The 16,257-nt window shown below is 34.1% G+C and overlaps 2 protein-coding genes across 3 annotated transcripts in view; one reads left to right on the top strand and one right to left on the bottom strand.

The window, feature by feature from the left end:
• Positions 1-220: 220 nt before the first annotated feature.
• LOC117104664 (diencephalon/mesencephalon homeobox protein 1-A-like) lies at positions 221-10,367 on the bottom strand. Of its 2 annotated transcripts, none has more exons than XM_033245547.1 (5): positions 9,851-10,367; positions 2,899-3,050; positions 1,522-1,697; positions 959-1,277; positions 221-762 (listed from the first exon to the last, which is right to left on the bottom strand). In XM_033245547.1, the coding sequence occupies exons 2-5, from the start codon at positions 3,047-3,049 to the stop codon at positions 389-391; spliced, it is 1,020 nt and encodes a 339-aa protein (XP_033101438.1). In that variant the 5' UTR covers position 3,050; positions 9,851-10,367; the 3' UTR covers positions 221-388. The 2 variants fall into 2 exon arrangements, with proteins under 2 accessions (XP_033101438.1, XP_033101437.1); XM_033245546.1 differs by lacking the exon at positions 9,851-10,367 and adding an exon at positions 4,510-4,681.
• Positions 10,368-15,659: 5,292 nt separating this feature from the next.
• Positions 15,660-16,257, top strand: part of LOC117104655 (mucin-12-like) — a 44,449-nt gene continuing 43,851 nt past the window's right edge. The window contains exon 1 of the mRNA XM_033245535.1: positions 15,660-15,919. Within this exon, the coding sequence (XP_033101426.1) occupies positions 15,815-15,919 (105 nt within the window). The 5' untranslated portion in view covers positions 15,660-15,814. The remainder of the gene's footprint in view (positions 15,920-16,257) is intronic.

The raw sequence follows: 16,257 nt of genomic DNA, 5'->3' as shown, positions 1-16,257 counted from the left end.
TTGCAAAATGTTATTCTACGAACACTTATTCTATTCTCTGAGCATTGAGGACTTTTCAAGTGCAAGAATAAATAATAAATAAAATAATATTTTATAATATATAATATATAATAAAATGCATTATTATATATAGATATGTTATATATAGGCCTATATATAGGCATCAGCCCTGATAGGTGTATATATAGGTTATATAATATAAACATATTCATATATCAATAATATATATTTTTTTTTAATTAACTAATTAAATAATAGTTTAATGATTAAATCAGGATATTAATTAAGTTATTTTTGCTTCGGATATAACACATGTATTATTTATCACATTTTAAAAACATTGTTCTATTTCTTCTAGGAGACATTGCTCTAAACATTTATCAGCTTATTAAAGGCCCATTGTTGCGCTGTGCTGTCTTGCTCGTAGTCTCAAACTTTCAATGCTCGTGTGTTGAAACTCATTCGGCAGTGACGTCATGTACGGATGAAATGTAGTTGGGGGAATGACGCCATCTTTACCAGGTGACATTGTAGGATGAAAACCTGGCATAGGTGGGAGGAAAAACCCAGGGAATGGTCGAGGAAAGCCATGTTGCTGTCCGTGAAACATGTTACCGCCAAAGAAGCTAACATTTCGATCGGGAACTGTTAAGAAACTAAACGGCTTAGGTGGTCCTGTTGTCGGAGACGCTGAACTGGTAGTTCTAGCAAGTTTTGTTTTTGGTTCTTCGCTGTCTTGCTCGGAGTCAGAAGTCACATCACCTGTATAAAATTCATGAAAAATGATAGTAAGATATGAAAGTTATTGATTGATTAATTGATTGATTGATTTATTGATTGATTGATTGATTGATTGATTGATTGATTGATTGATTGATTGATTGCTTGCTTGGTAATTTGTTGAGTTGGTTAGTTGGACTACAACGATTTACAAATTCATGATAATAATAATAATTACCGTTAGATAGCGAGCGTTTCCTGATCTCCACTCGTTCTTTGCTAAAATCTATTTGGTCCTCTTTCTCTTCTTTTTTGATTTCTGATTTCACCTCTTTCGGGGGTAATTGCTTTTCGTCAATAGAATTGGATGACGTAACTTCTTCCTTTATTGTAACTGCTGTTTGGATGTCTTCCTCTTCACTAGCATCATCACTTTCAACATCGATGTCATCTTGAGGAGTCTTCTCTTCGGTGTCAGATTTTACTTCTGTGTTCGAGTCGACGCAACGGTTGCGTTGCTGCTTCCTGTATTTTGCACGCCTATTTTTGAACCAAACCTGAAAAAAAATAAGGTATAGAGTATTTATTACTAAAATAGATAGACCTGTCTGACACCGTGACAGTTAAAATAGTGTAGTGTCTCTCTTATATTACTGTAGCATTGGTACAAGTTCATATAATGTGAAATGGAGCCTGTGGTGTTATGCAACCAACAAGTTTTCTTTTATTATTATTATTAAACTGTATATTTATTTTTTAGTACCATTTAGATAAGTAACATACTGAATGACATAGGCATACCTGAATTCTAGCCTCCGGTAGATTTGTGCACATGGCCAACTTCTCTCTCATTACGACGTCTGGATAATGCGTCTTGGTGAATGCTTTCTCCAATGTAGAAAGTTGTTGATTGGTGAATGCAGTCCTGCTTCGACGTTGTTTGCGATGTGCCCCGTATTTGGCTTCCAATAATATATCTGAATAAAGAAAATAATTTGGTAATATGTCTGCCATAATGAGTATATGCATTATAATAATAATAATAATGAGAGGTGAGTTTTTTTTAAGAAAAGGTAAAGTCGGCATATTCTCTTTGGTTTTCTTAGGACATGTTTTTAGTTTTTCAAAACTATAACATCATATAATTTGTTATTTTATTTAATAATATCATATTAGGACTAAGATAAGGCCAAATTTCCTTAGGACAAAATAAAAAATACTCTAAAATGATTAGGCCTATAAAAGTTTATCGGCATATCATAAATCTACTTATTTGATGTGATCGAATTTTTTAGTTGCTAACAACCACAAGTTTATAATATCAAACTTAAATTATTAAAGTAGGCCTAAATTCTGACGAATATATAATAATTCCGCCAAGTTCGATCCCAAGGCCTAAACTGTTTCTTTGATATGAGGGCAATGATCTTAACTCTTGAATTTTGGAACAAAGCCTTAAACCGGTCAGTGAATACATTTTTAACCAGCTTAGTTATATTAAACTGCTAATGCTAAAATTCTCGCACAATAGTTGACAAAATTCGACAATTACTTTAAAGCCCTCAAGTTTTTGAGTTCTACATAAACCAATCCTTAATACTTTTCAAAGGAAATCGAGAATGTTTACCGAACAACTGCGCTTACGGCGCTAATTGTACGCAATTGTTGTGAGTGTTAAGCTTGATAAAATCCCGCGGGCTACATACAAATCGAAGTTTGTTATTCAATTCAGTAAAATTGAATAGTTGGTGGGTGATTGTGAAATTGATGAATATACCAATTCTTTATCTAAATACTTCTTAAATTCACTAACAGGGAATAGAATCATACGCATAAGTTATTGAGAATAGTTTTAATCTAGCCCGGCCTGGTATCAATCCAACGTACGGGCTATCAACCTTTCTTCACGCGTGCACCTTTAGTGAAGCGATTACTAAACCCTCTTGGCATTTTTATAGAATTTATGTAAGCAACTTATAGTTTTGATAAACCTGTTTATTCGGATTAGCAGTTTCTCTTGATTCTGCTCTACTGACTAAATATTATAATAGGAATGTTAATATACTACACTGCAGCATTAATTAAAACTGACTTATAACTCGTTTAGCTTTTGTATTGGGGCAACAATCGAGTAAGCGTGAGGTAATTACAAAATGTACAGTAAGATGAATGACGTACCTGCAAGTCGTTCGGCTAATGTTAAAGGCTGGCCTGACGGATGGAAGCCAGGTGGCGGTGGCGCTGGATACGAACCCGGATAGAACCCGTATATCGGGTCCATAGTCCCAGGTGCAAAGAGCGGGTGGCGAACTTGACCAAAATATTGCATCCTGCAATATAAAATATTGTAAAAAATTTTCAATCGTTGGCTATTAATATATTTCAAATAATGTAATACTGTAATCGTCTCAATAAAGAGTTCAGGTTGTTTGTTACTTGACAATTATTTTGATTACGAGACCAAACAAAATTATTTGAATCTGATCTGTTCCTATCTCATCTCATTTCTCATCCTTATTTAAAAATTAAAATATCTCATACACCCGAACAATATAATACAATTATAATATTATGTTTAACTTAAGAGCGACCCACCCCGCGAGCTTGATAATACTGGAACTTATCCTCTTAAAAAGAAGCATTTGTATGGGGCTTGGAGATCGATGTTTTGGGGGTAAAAGAAACAAACATTAAATGAGAATTGCTTGTCTAGCTTATTACAAATTGATCTCCCTGCAAAAACTCTTTAAAATAATTAGACATATCTTAATGTTAGATTAATATTGCATTTTATACTACAATTTTCCAACATAAATAAGTAACATAAAATAATTCATCAAAATCCCAAGATGAAAGCTAAATTATTGAAACAAAAAGCAAAGAATAATAATAAACTATAAAATTAACTAATGGAAAGTTAATTTGAAAGTATTTTTGGAAAGTCCAGAATAAGGTGTACCGTAATGTTTTATTAATATCAATGTTTAACTTAATGCTACACTCATTACGTCTATCTAGTACTCTTCAACAATACAAATTTACTATTTCCTTTGAACTTTTAAACAATTAAAAAAAATTATTGTTTACATATTAAGCAGACACATAATAATACCGTTCCAAAATTATTGCAGGGAGACCAACTTTAATAGTGATTCGGTTTACTTTTATAGAATCTCTACTCAGCACCGTTTTCAATTGTCATTTTTGTTTTGTTTGTAAAGATTGTTTTATGACGAAAAATAAATGAAAATAAATTTTTGCTGAGTTTGCTAATAATCAATTAATAGAATTTCTTATAAAGATTGTGTAAATCAACAAAAAATATTGTTTTGATCTGGTTCTTGCTGGAAAGTTTATTGATCATCTAAAGACATATGTTGTAATTAAAGTTTTCAAATTATTGCAATTCTTATAAAAAATATTACTTGGGCATTTTCCTCCTTATGTGTTTATTTATATAATGATATGATAATAATAAAAATGAGAGTGTATACAAATAATAAATAGATTAAAAATAAATACGAAGAATGAATAGATGGTCAGCAATGTCTTGTGTAATAAAATATGTAATTTAGTCGATACATGCTACCAGTGTTTTCGCTTATACGTCAACCTGACTAACAGCGGCTCTACATAGACCTATTATCATTAATAATCATTTATTTTTTACATATTACATATATCTAAACACTCTTTAGAAGGAGTTATGCATTTAAATTAACAATTATACAATTATTAAATAAATAGAAACATTTATATAAAAAACATAATGAATAATTGTTATCATACCTGATATTAGTAATGAATTCCAATTAAGCAAAATACTGTAAAAGTGCTGAGTAATTTAGCCTGCGTGCTAAGTCGTTAAGTATTACAGAATGAACAAATCACAAAATATTTGCCAAAGTTAAATGCGTCGCTATTGTTGACTAATCGTGGTTAACTAAACAACCTCTCAACAGAGAATGAAATGAATGATTAGGAAAAGTTGCTCAAATGTAATTGCGATTAACTTCTTAAAAGTAGGTGGAGCCTGGTTAATTGCTCCAGTGATGCGATTGGTCGGATTTGATAACAATGGACTGTTCTGACACTTGGGGATCTGCGGTTTTAGCCATTCATTGGGGAGGAGCTTAGCAGCAAAAGTTATCTAATCATGAACAATAGAGGGCGTCGTCGATAAAATGTAACACTCATAAATTACTACACCAGTCACTGCAGTTTATCGATTATGGCAACGAAATTGATATGTAGAAAAAACACAACCAAGTCTAAAGTTAAAGGTTTCATTTAAAATTATGTTCTAAAAGAAATTTAGGTCATGGTCGATATTATTTACTCCCTGCCTTGTGTAAGGTTAACAGTGTACTGCAGTATAGCGACCAAGCCGCTTTAAACAATCATAGACAAAATTTTACACATTAACAAATCTGATTAAACCAGAACAGTGCGTTTACACATATATGGTAATTGCTTTTCAGTGATGTTGAAATACAATGGACATAAAATTCTGAATTAAAAAAAGTTATTTTATGAAATAACAGAATATATATATATATATATATATATATATATAATATATATATGTAATATTCAAATTAGGTTTGCTGCTACAGAACCGTAAGCACAATAAACAAATGAATAAATAATAACAATGCTCAAATAAGAGCAAGATGTTGTTATCGTATCAAGCATAGCCCTTGGCAACGAAGAGAACCTTTAGAATTCATTTGTCTCTGGTGAGGTTCGAACCTGCAACCTCTCGCTGTCAGGCCGTGTATCATACAACCGAATTAAAAGGGAACTTTTGTTAAGGGGCTATACTTGATACAATTATAACATCTGTTAATAACTATAAAAAATAAATATATAAATAAATTATAACACTGTTATTACTATTTATCCATTTATATAATATATATATATATATATATGTATGTATTGTATATACTGTATATCCTTGTCTCTTATACACATCTAGATGTATATATCTATATATATATATATATATATATATATATATATATATATTATTTATCGGGTAGCCGGGTAGCACAGGCACAAAGGGCGATGGATGTCACTGAACGAGTTAGGCTAATATTCCACAGATTAAGAGCCATGAGCATTTTCTTTGATGGATACCAGCGCTATACAAATCTACACTGTTATTATTATTATATTTCCTTTATTGTTGGAAAATAGTAAACGATATTACACCATATATAGTTATACTAAATTAACCTGAAGTTTGATAGCGCGATCGTCATCGTAACATCATGCTCAATCTCACCAATCAGCGTATTATAAAACGCAGTCTTATCTTTTTATTAATTTTTTTACTTCTTTATGAGGGCGCTAACACTGGCTGAAGAAACTTACTGAGACTAATTTAAATCAACACTGATCGTTATGCATGCAACGATGCCATCTGAAAAACTGATAGTACGCAAAAATGTTGATATATTTGTGTTTAAAGTTCTGTTTTGTCAAGGAAAGAGTTTTTGAACATTGCCAATATTTGATTGCTTTATTCTTGACTATCATTACTATCAGTATCGCTTGTTGATTATTGTACATTTGTGGTATTTCGTTGTTCTTATATAATTGTATTATTAAAACTACACCTATACATATTATTAAAATTACACCTATACATGTTTCTCCTCACGCAAATCCAGTTATTGTCTATTATTCCATCACGACAATAACAATTACTATCAACACTGCAGTACCCACTGCTTACTTGGACTCGAATTCACCCCTGGCCATCAGGTGCAAGCTCGGTGGTCTAGAGGTATGAGGCCAGGCTAGTGATCTGAAGATCGTGGCTTCGAGTCCCACCCGAGAACAACTTCCGATCTTTTTCGCAGTTGTTTTCAATGTACTGAGTACTCGGTACGGTACATTTCCACGTCAGGTAGGGCAAAACTACAAAAAAAAAATGAATAAAAAAATATAGAGAAATTAAACTAAGAGTTCCCTCAAGTTAATTATTTCTAGTTCTTAAGTCATGTTTAAGAACAACCTTAATGAAGTAGACATAATTGTCTCAAACACGAGGTTGAAAATATCCTATATACCCATTTCGAGTACGTATTTGGGGCAAGTTACTATATCTTCTCTACGAGTACGTTATTATTTTCAATTGAGCTAGATTGGAATCCATGTAACTTTGTAGCTTATGTAATAAGTTTGTAGGGCTGACAAAAATAGGTCTAATTAGCATAACAGGCCAGAATAAACTTGATAATCATAAAAGGTCGATAAAATAGTTGATAATGATAAACAAATCCTGCCTTTAATAGAATAAGATTGAATATTCAACCGAGGCATGATTGCCTCTTATGACAAACTTTAGTTCAGAAAGGAATATTCAGACTTCACTCAGGAAATGCGTAGGCTCTTTCAATGTAGATAGTATGATACTTAATTTATTTTATTCATCGGTTGTAGAAAGTGCAATAATGTATGGCTGCTGTGCTTGGTTTAATAGTTTGAGGAAAGGTGACTGTAGGAGACTACAACGAATAGTAAGCCAAGCAGGCAAAATCATGAAAGAGAAAAATAGTTGAAATAGTTGCATGGAAAGAATAGTAGATAAAATCAAATGTATAAATGAACATTTATACATTTAATTGTATCTACTATTATTTCCATGCAGTGTATAAATGAACAACATTACTCATCCTTAATACAATCTCTATCAATGGTTAGCATCTGGTAGGAGGTTAAAATCCATCAACTGCAAATTGACTAACCGTTATCCTTTTTACCATACTCCATAAGAAGCCTTAATAGCATCCAGTAAGTTTAAATTTAAACTTATTGAATGACAAAGTACTTACAAAGACATTTAAGTTTACCGTTTAATTGTTGCGGTTTTTTCCGCGATGTACTTTTGCACCTATTGTAATTTCCTATTGGACAAAATTTTAAAAATCTGAATCTGATTTTGAAAAAAAAAAAAACATCTGATGATATGAAAATTGAAATTTCTTCTTGTACCAGTATATCGCAATTCATTTTATCATGTTTTATAATAATGATTTGGGGTTGAATGATACTATTATTAATATGATACTCTTTGCTGAGGATAAAAACTTGTTATATTCTCACAAAATACAAGTTATTGTTAATAATGAGTTTTAACTGAATGGATTCGTATCATTTGTCTTTATTTCTCTCGAAAACTATTGTGTTCAATTAAATAAGGGAACACTTCTTTAACAAAACATCAAGCAATTTAGTTTTGTAAAGTTTTGGCAACAGACTAAACTAAAAATTGCACATACATGTTGTAGGTAAAATTAATTTATGTTTGCTTATTTTATGTCTATTTTAACCCTTACACAATACTTTTGTCTTTACTGATAAATCAATTGTTGTTAGCTTTGTTTTTCTTTTTAATTGTTGTTCTTTGTATAATTATTGTTTACTTGTATTATGTATAGACGCACCATCGTGTAGGTGTGTGCCACTGTTCCTAAAGTGAGGTCCAATAAAAACTGAAATACAGAAACACTCCTTGTGGAAACTATTCTAACGGACAAGATACTGAATACATTATGAAAACGCAATTTCGGTAATTATCGTGTCAGTATATAGCAGCAATACATTTATTTATCTATTTATTTATAATCTAACAATAATAAATAATAATGTCATTTTGTTAGGCGCACGTATCCATCCCTAGTAGGGGTGCTCGCGGCGCCGTTTTCCACCTGCCGAGTGTACATGTAGCCATTTTCCGCATTATTATGTAAATTAATTAATTAAATTATTTATTTACTCATTAACGTAAATTTATTTGTGTCGGACCAGACAGGATGGGAAAAGATAGGCAAAATAAGATGCAACTACTCTTCTATAAATCTATTCATTTATTTATTTATTATTATGAAATGATTTCCAAAAATATTCATCTATTCTCGTATTTATGTATCAATTTATTAGTTATCAATTTTGTTACCTTATCAATTAATTTTTCTTATAGAGGTCTTTCTTTAATGAAAGACCCCTCCAATTAAAGACCACTTTTCTGTGGTCCCAAATTAGCAAATATCTTTCATTTTTATTATTCTAATTAGAGACCAAAGCTGCTAGAGACCATGAAAACCCCAGTCTCAAAAGTAGTTTTTAATTGGAAGGAGGCCTGTAATTATATTATTAGAACCTGTTTAAAAGCACTTGAATTTATTTTCGCTTCCCCCTTTTTCATTTTCAATTATAATACATACCGGTACATTATTTTAGCACTGTTAAACACAAAGACCTATTATTTCGCCTTTACTTCTTGTAATCCAGTGTAATATGACTATTTTCTTTCCTGTCATGGCCTATGTTGATTTTTATTTTTAAATAGAACATTCAAATGACATGAAATAATAAGTTATTTGAGCATTTAAAGTACCAACGATTTTCAATACCAATATTTTCCTCCACACACGTCAATGTTTCGTTAACTGTGCATTATGGGAATTGACGATTTCTTTGGTATTAATTACTGTACTTTTTATTTACCAAATGAATTTCAGCCAACACCCAACACCTACACAATCAGTTTGCATTTTCTGGGCTTATTTAAAATTGATTTCAATGATTTTCATGGTTTTACATAAAATTTTCGTTTTATTGTGTTTTTAGATGTTCATATTAATGATTTACACGAAAACTTTATAAATTTATAATTATTTAATGAAAACTACAATGTACGAACAGACGGATGGATTTGAAACTGGCTGTACTTTTATAGTATTGTATTACAGAAGACGTATGTTTTATGCAAACGACAACTTGTGTTATGATACATTTTCAAATTAGTCAAAAAATACTAGTTTTTGTATGATTATTTTTAGGATTAGTTTCCGAACACAGTTCTTCACACAATACACGTTTTCTTTTCTTTTCTTTTTCTTTTTTGTTGTTGTTATAAAGTACAATAAGAGAAACCTATATGTCAAGGTAAATACGCAGACGTCTTTATTGTCTGCTTTCAATGTCATTACGGAAATGTTTTGCAAACGGATGTCGACAATCAATTCGACTATAATTAGTTATTGGCAAATTAAGATCTGACTTAACTTTGTTTACATTTCGCATTATAATAATATCAATCAATGTAAATACTCACTGTGTGATAAGACTGGTTTCAATTCAAATAACCGTATGCAATGATTACACTTTTTTAACGAATAAATAGTTTCTTCTTGAATTTCTTTATAGGCCTATTGCGCGCGAATTTCGATGGTGTTTGTTCACTGGCATGTCATCCAAACTTAAACAAAAATGCAACACAAACCACAGTTCAGATTCTATAACCAAAATATCTCCTGTTTTTCTTCTTGGAACAAATGGGAAACTCACATAGGCTTACTGTACGTCGTGCTAAGCTGTTTTGTATGTTGAAGAATCTTATTCTTCATTTCATTATATCAGTGTTAGTATAATGAATCAGACTTGTAATCAAATACTCACGCTTGTGTGTGATACTGTTAAAAATCCACTAGAAATAAAAGAGATACAATAATCCTTATATAAATTTCAAATCAGCTGTCGCTCAGACTGAGTCGTCAGTTACACAACTTTCTTTTTAAATGTCATTGATACCACTAACGTCCCCGTACACATGCTTTAAACCTCTCACATATCCTCCAGAAATACTGAGACTAATACTTATAGCAGGCTAGGCTAGCTTTACAGGAGCAGTGTTACTGTCCGTAGACAGGCCAGCGGAGCCGCGCTTGCCGGGCGAGACAAGCGTTTACGCCCGCTTAGTCACAAACAGTAGCCCGGAAAAAAGGCGGAGACGGACAGTTGTAAACCTGGCAGTTCTCAAGCAATCGCTATGATGAACCACTGGCGCGGAAATTAATATCCAGAAAATCACAACAGTAATACTATTATGGTGTCTGGAAGACAATTAATGACACAGCTAAGCATGTATACCATATGATGTATAATCATACGATTGTGTATAATTGCACAGATCAAGAACGGAATTAGAATAGTGATCTGTTTTTAGCGGACGGGTGATTAAACATTGGTACAATTCCGAACACCACGTAGTTACACAGGCTGACTTCTCTGGCGTTTACCCGCTAGATCATGGCAGACAGAGCAAACGCATGGCTACCTTAATCATGATTACTTGGTGATATTGGCCGTGACAAATCCTTCCCTATACAACCTTGTTTACAACTTAATTTTTCATACGAGTGTTAAGTAATGGATAATCAATCCAAATTAAGACGGTGCTCAACATCAATTGATTGATTTTATATAATTATTCTAATTAAACTTTAAAGTGCTCATTGTTTTCATATAATTGATTGGAAACTTTGTCACGGCATTTCGGCAAAATTGTGCTTGTCAACATTAGCGAACAATAGGAATTAAGAGTTTGTTTTTCAATAAAGACCTGAAAATTATTAAATTGAGGTTTTTCTATAATATTCTCACTCATTTTTTAAACACTGTTAATTCCTCCAGAAACAAACTGCCTGTGACGGTGTACCTTTGTAAAGTCACTCATAAATAAATGTGTAACGATTGTGAAAGCAAGCATCAATACAATTTAGTGGCCAATACTACCACGCGACCAATCACATTTTATAAATCTAACTTAAAGCTTGCTTCAGGCCGTCTATTCTGCAGTGGCCCCCTTCCGATAAGTGCCGCCCATCGGATATTGCTGCTGGTCCCACAAAATAACTTTGTAAAACATACTCAAACACGTGCGTTTGTTTAACAACACTGTTTGTGAGGTACGCGCGTATTCCTGACCCTGCTATGATTGGGCAGTTAAGTTTGATTGACACTCCGAAGAGGTCCATTTAGAAGCAAATGCAATCAACGCTCCTGTAACTTAGGTCTGTACTAGGGTATTCTTTTTTACTAGTTTCATCACGTTGTGTCACACGAACAGCACAATCGAACATAATCGGAAGCTTTTGCGTCTGTATGTGTCATAATTCTGCCATGGGTATCCAGTCATTTCTGTAACCCATTCCTCACCCCACTTTCTTATGAATTGACAAAATAATAATTATTTCACTTCTCATTTTGGTATTGTCCCAGGTTTGTGCTATGATTGTCTTCATTCGCATCATTAGACCTACTTTTTTTTTTTTTTGCTCAAAAAATAAATTTAAGTTGTGTTTGTATAAAAAATTATTGGATTTGATCATGGGTATTTCTCTCTCAGTATGATTTACATGTACTGTATCTGTATTGAGGGCCTCAATATTTTGCCAAGTTTACATAACTGTGTGCTTCATGCATCATAAAAGAACCGATATCAGCTTAAATTTCCGTTGGAACAATTTGTCTTAGGCATTTGTTTCCTTTAAAATATTGTTTCATTTGTTATTCTTCAGTATTTTCTTTCAGGCTTTATTTCTTTCAATGTGACTGGTTGATTCTTCGGCGACAATTCTACGTCTGATAAAAAATAGAAAACCTATAAAGACTATTGTTATAATTGATATTTCATTTTCATGCATGATTAAATCTCTAAAGGCTACGATTAGTTCTTGAAAATAATTATCCATTAATTATCTATGAACCTATTGTTACAAATGGTATTGTCCCAGGTTTGTGCTATGATTGTCTTCATTCACATCATTAGACCTACCTTTTTTTCTTGCTCAAAAAATAAATTTAAGTTGTGTTTGTATAAAAAATTATTGCATTTGATCATGGGTATTTCTCTCTCAGTATGATTTACATGTATATACTGTATCTGTATTGAGGGCCTCAATATTTTGCCAAGTTTACATAACTGTGTGCTTCATGCATCATAAAAGAACCGATATCAGCTTCCATTTCCTTTGGAACAATTTGTTTTAGGCATTTGTTTCCTTTAAAATATTGTTTCATTTGTTATTCTTCAGTATTTTCTTTCAGGCGTTATTTCCTTCAATGTGACTGGTTGATTCTTCGGCGACAATTCTACGTCTGATAAAAAATAGAAAACCTATAACGACTATTGTTACAATTGATATTTCATTTTCATGCATGATTCAATCTCTAAAGGCTACGATTAGTTCTTGAAAATAATTATCCATTAATTATCTATGAACCTATTGTTACAAATTATTATATGCGAGGTTTAAGCACTGTCAGTGGAGCCCTATATACTCAATGATGGCGCTAGACTATTGAAGATGACGCCAGGTTTACAATTGTCGTATGAGACGGTCGGAACGATCGAAAAACATCATTAAAATTGTTATTTTGATCGGGTCAAGAATTTCCCTCTTCAATCTGAATCAACGACGGTTTAATCAAGTTTTCTTTTAAAATAATAATTGCATTCCACCAAAAAGAAAATTTAACAAAGAAGAAAAAAGGACACAATCTTAGGGGTTGAGCTTCTTCTCAATGATTGATAGCAGCCAGTTTATATTGTCAGACCGTCTCGTCGTTGGTTGCACCACGATTTGCGGAAGGGAATCTATGTTTCCGATGAGAAAGTGGGGGTGGATCCCGGGGACGAAACCGACGGAGTCTCCGACAATTTAGGATTTGAACGACTTATTTATTCGGTGATTGATCTTATGCAATACGTGATAGCAGTCAGTTTATATTGTCAGCCCTTGTCGTTGGTGGCACCACGGTTTGCCCGACGGTGTACTATGTTCCCGATGAGAAACCATCTGAGTGGGGGTAGAAACCCGGGGACGATACCGTACCCCCAGAGGTTCTGAGAATTTCGGATTTGAATCGGACTTACTTAATCGATTGTAGGGTCCCACAATTTGTGAACATTACCTGATTTATTTTCTCTGGGGAGGCAGCACTCTCTCACGAATAAGGGGCCCTGGCACCCTTCCCCACTGCCCCCTGGCTCTTCTTTATAGTCGGTATACCATGGACCAAAGGAGAGCTCTGTTGGGTAAAGACTAAATCATCATGCACACCACGAGTTAGTTCAATGTCATGAATAATCAATAACCCGCTCCATGCACATGAAGCGTACGGTGATTTAAGTCGTGTCTTGCGAATCCCAGTGAGTGTTGGGACGAGTGTACAGTCCTGGTTACGAAACGGGTTTTGTGTGGGTGGGTATTAGATATGATTGCATCGATATGTCAACTTGTGGGGCCAGGTTATGGACTGTATCTTTTATAAATAAATATTCGCTGGAGTCTGTGATATCTCATGGATTCTCGAGAATTCTGTATTTCATTATTATTGTATGACTATTTATGACATTGATTGTATTAGCCTAACGAAGAATCTTAAAAATTGTAGTGTAGACTATTAGACTAGTCCAAGTCAGAATATTTTAAGAATAAACTATCGTATTTATTTTTTTGTTGTAAGGTTTATTACACTTTTAAGGCGGGTAATCAATATTACTTGATTAATTAAGACAATTATTAAAGATTAAATATAACATTTGATTATTTTCCAGAATACGTTGAATCTCAAAATGTCTCTGTCTCTTTTTGGTGTTACTGTCTTTTTGTTTTATTTAAATCGTAAAAATGAAGCAGGAGAACTGCATTCACACATACAACTGGGGAGACTTGCTCAGGGACGTAGCCAGGATTTTAAAGGGGCCGTATTGCGGGGTACGTAGTACCGAACAGGGTTTTGGTTTGAGAGGCCTGGGCCGCCACTGGCACCTTGTGGGGGTCTGGGGTGGGCGAAGCCTCTGTGAGGTAGCACATTCTGAACGTTTTAGGAATGTTTTGAGGGACTGAGGACAAATATTTAACAGATAAAGTGAAAATTGCAAAAAATGTTCTAGGCTTTCCATGTTTATTTCACTCCATTTCACATCTAACGGGCCAAAATTCAAACATTGTTAGAAATAAATCTTCTATAGATTTCCGTGGGTTATTCTTGGTGTTTACACCGAATAAATCGATCCATCCATTTCTGAAAATAATCCTCTACTCCCTGTTATGTTGGGAAAAACCACATATAACCAGTGGCTTATCAGGAATCTTTATATGGGAGATGATGGAGGGGAGGCGAATGTGAAGTGGGGGAGGATCAATGATTAGGCGAGTATTTTTTTTTTTGGTGGGTACTTATACACATCCCCCCCCCCACACCCGAGCACCCCTAGATACTACACTGTGCATAACCCAGAACGTCCTCACTCTTAGGAGGGATATCGCTGTGTGAGCCAACTTGCATGCGTAAAATCGCTGATGACGCAATTTTGAATTGGTTCATTGAAAATCAATTGTTCGCAGGTATCAGGCCTGTGGCAGGGCACAACCCCCAAATTCTAAAAGGTCCACTTTTTTAAACCTATTATTTCACAAAATCAATTATCACAAAATGCTATAGCATACATTGCAATAAATATTTGCCAGCTCTTCAAATCGTTGATTTTTAATAATGTGGTATGAAATTTGTTGGGAATTGACCGGCTCCGGTGATTGCAGATTGATCCATGATACGAACAATGTTATCTCAGTATGCCTACAGATGTACAGAACATTATAACGTTACTTCTACTGGTTCTAAAAACAAACACCAAAATAAATGAAATTTTAAATAAAATATTCACGAATTATGTGTTGAGAAATCCATTATATAAGACCCTCAAAATACTACTTTGTCGGAGCCTCCCGGGGCTTTTCCCACTAACCTCCTCTAGGCCTCTGCCCCTGGACCCCAAATTTCAAAGAGTCCACTTTTTAAAACATATAATATTTTACTAAAATCTTTCTTATTGATAATCATGGGTTGTAGGTTTTCATCGAAATAGGCATTTCGTTCCGCTTTCTAAATTTTCGCACCCTCCCCCCCCCCCCCCCAGTTCCGTATTCTCAAATTTGCATGCCTAAGCCCCCAGGATGAAAGCTGTGGTATTAAAAGAGACATGCGTATGGCGGATGCTTATCAGAAAAGACGGGATGCAGAGTGTGCCCTCTATCTGCGTCCATCTCCGACGGTAGGCGTGACCAAATCATCCCATTGCATGAGCGACATCAACAACGGAGTCGCTTGTCTATTGGCCAAGCCGATACTACAAACTATAAACACATATAGGAACATATTTTGACAGGAGCTACATCGCTTTAGAGCCGCTGCGAATTTCTCAACACACGGTGCAACTGGGCCTAGCAAGATGGTAAATGAGGACATAATACGAGCGAATCTTACTGGTGGGGCCCCTTGGGGATTTCGAGTACAAGGGGGAGCTGGAACCAACAACCCCCTCACCATCTCGAAGGTAAGTGATGATTGGGACGCGGGGTTTGATTTGCCAGTCTTCTTGTTAATCCGATCGTGTCGCGTTTTCTGATGATCAGTTTGTTGACCGTCAGCTTTTATGTTTTGGGGTCAGCTGTTTCGAGAAATAAAAAGATGCATTGGTGTGTACTGTCATCGGCCATATGTCGACGATGAAACATGCCTGTGACGTAACGATCGGCAGTTATGGTTGGAATGTTGTGAATGTTTTTCCCTATCTATTATAATTAAATAGGCCTACTTATCGACAAATACATGTTTTATGGTTTTATATAGGCCTGTAGGCCTACTTTTTTAGGGTTGTGATGTTGTCACGCG

Source organism: Anneissia japonica, unplaced genomic scaffold (genome assembly GCF_011630105.1).
Source record: "Anneissia japonica isolate Jap-2015-1 unplaced genomic scaffold, ASM1163010v1 scaffold287712_len2945570_cov188, whole genome shotgun sequence".
Taxonomy (NCBI): Eukaryota; Metazoa; Echinodermata; class Crinoidea; order Comatulida; family Comatulidae; genus Anneissia; species Anneissia japonica.
Note: the sequence above shows the minus strand (reverse complement) of the source record. Positions and strands in the feature narration are given on the sequence as shown.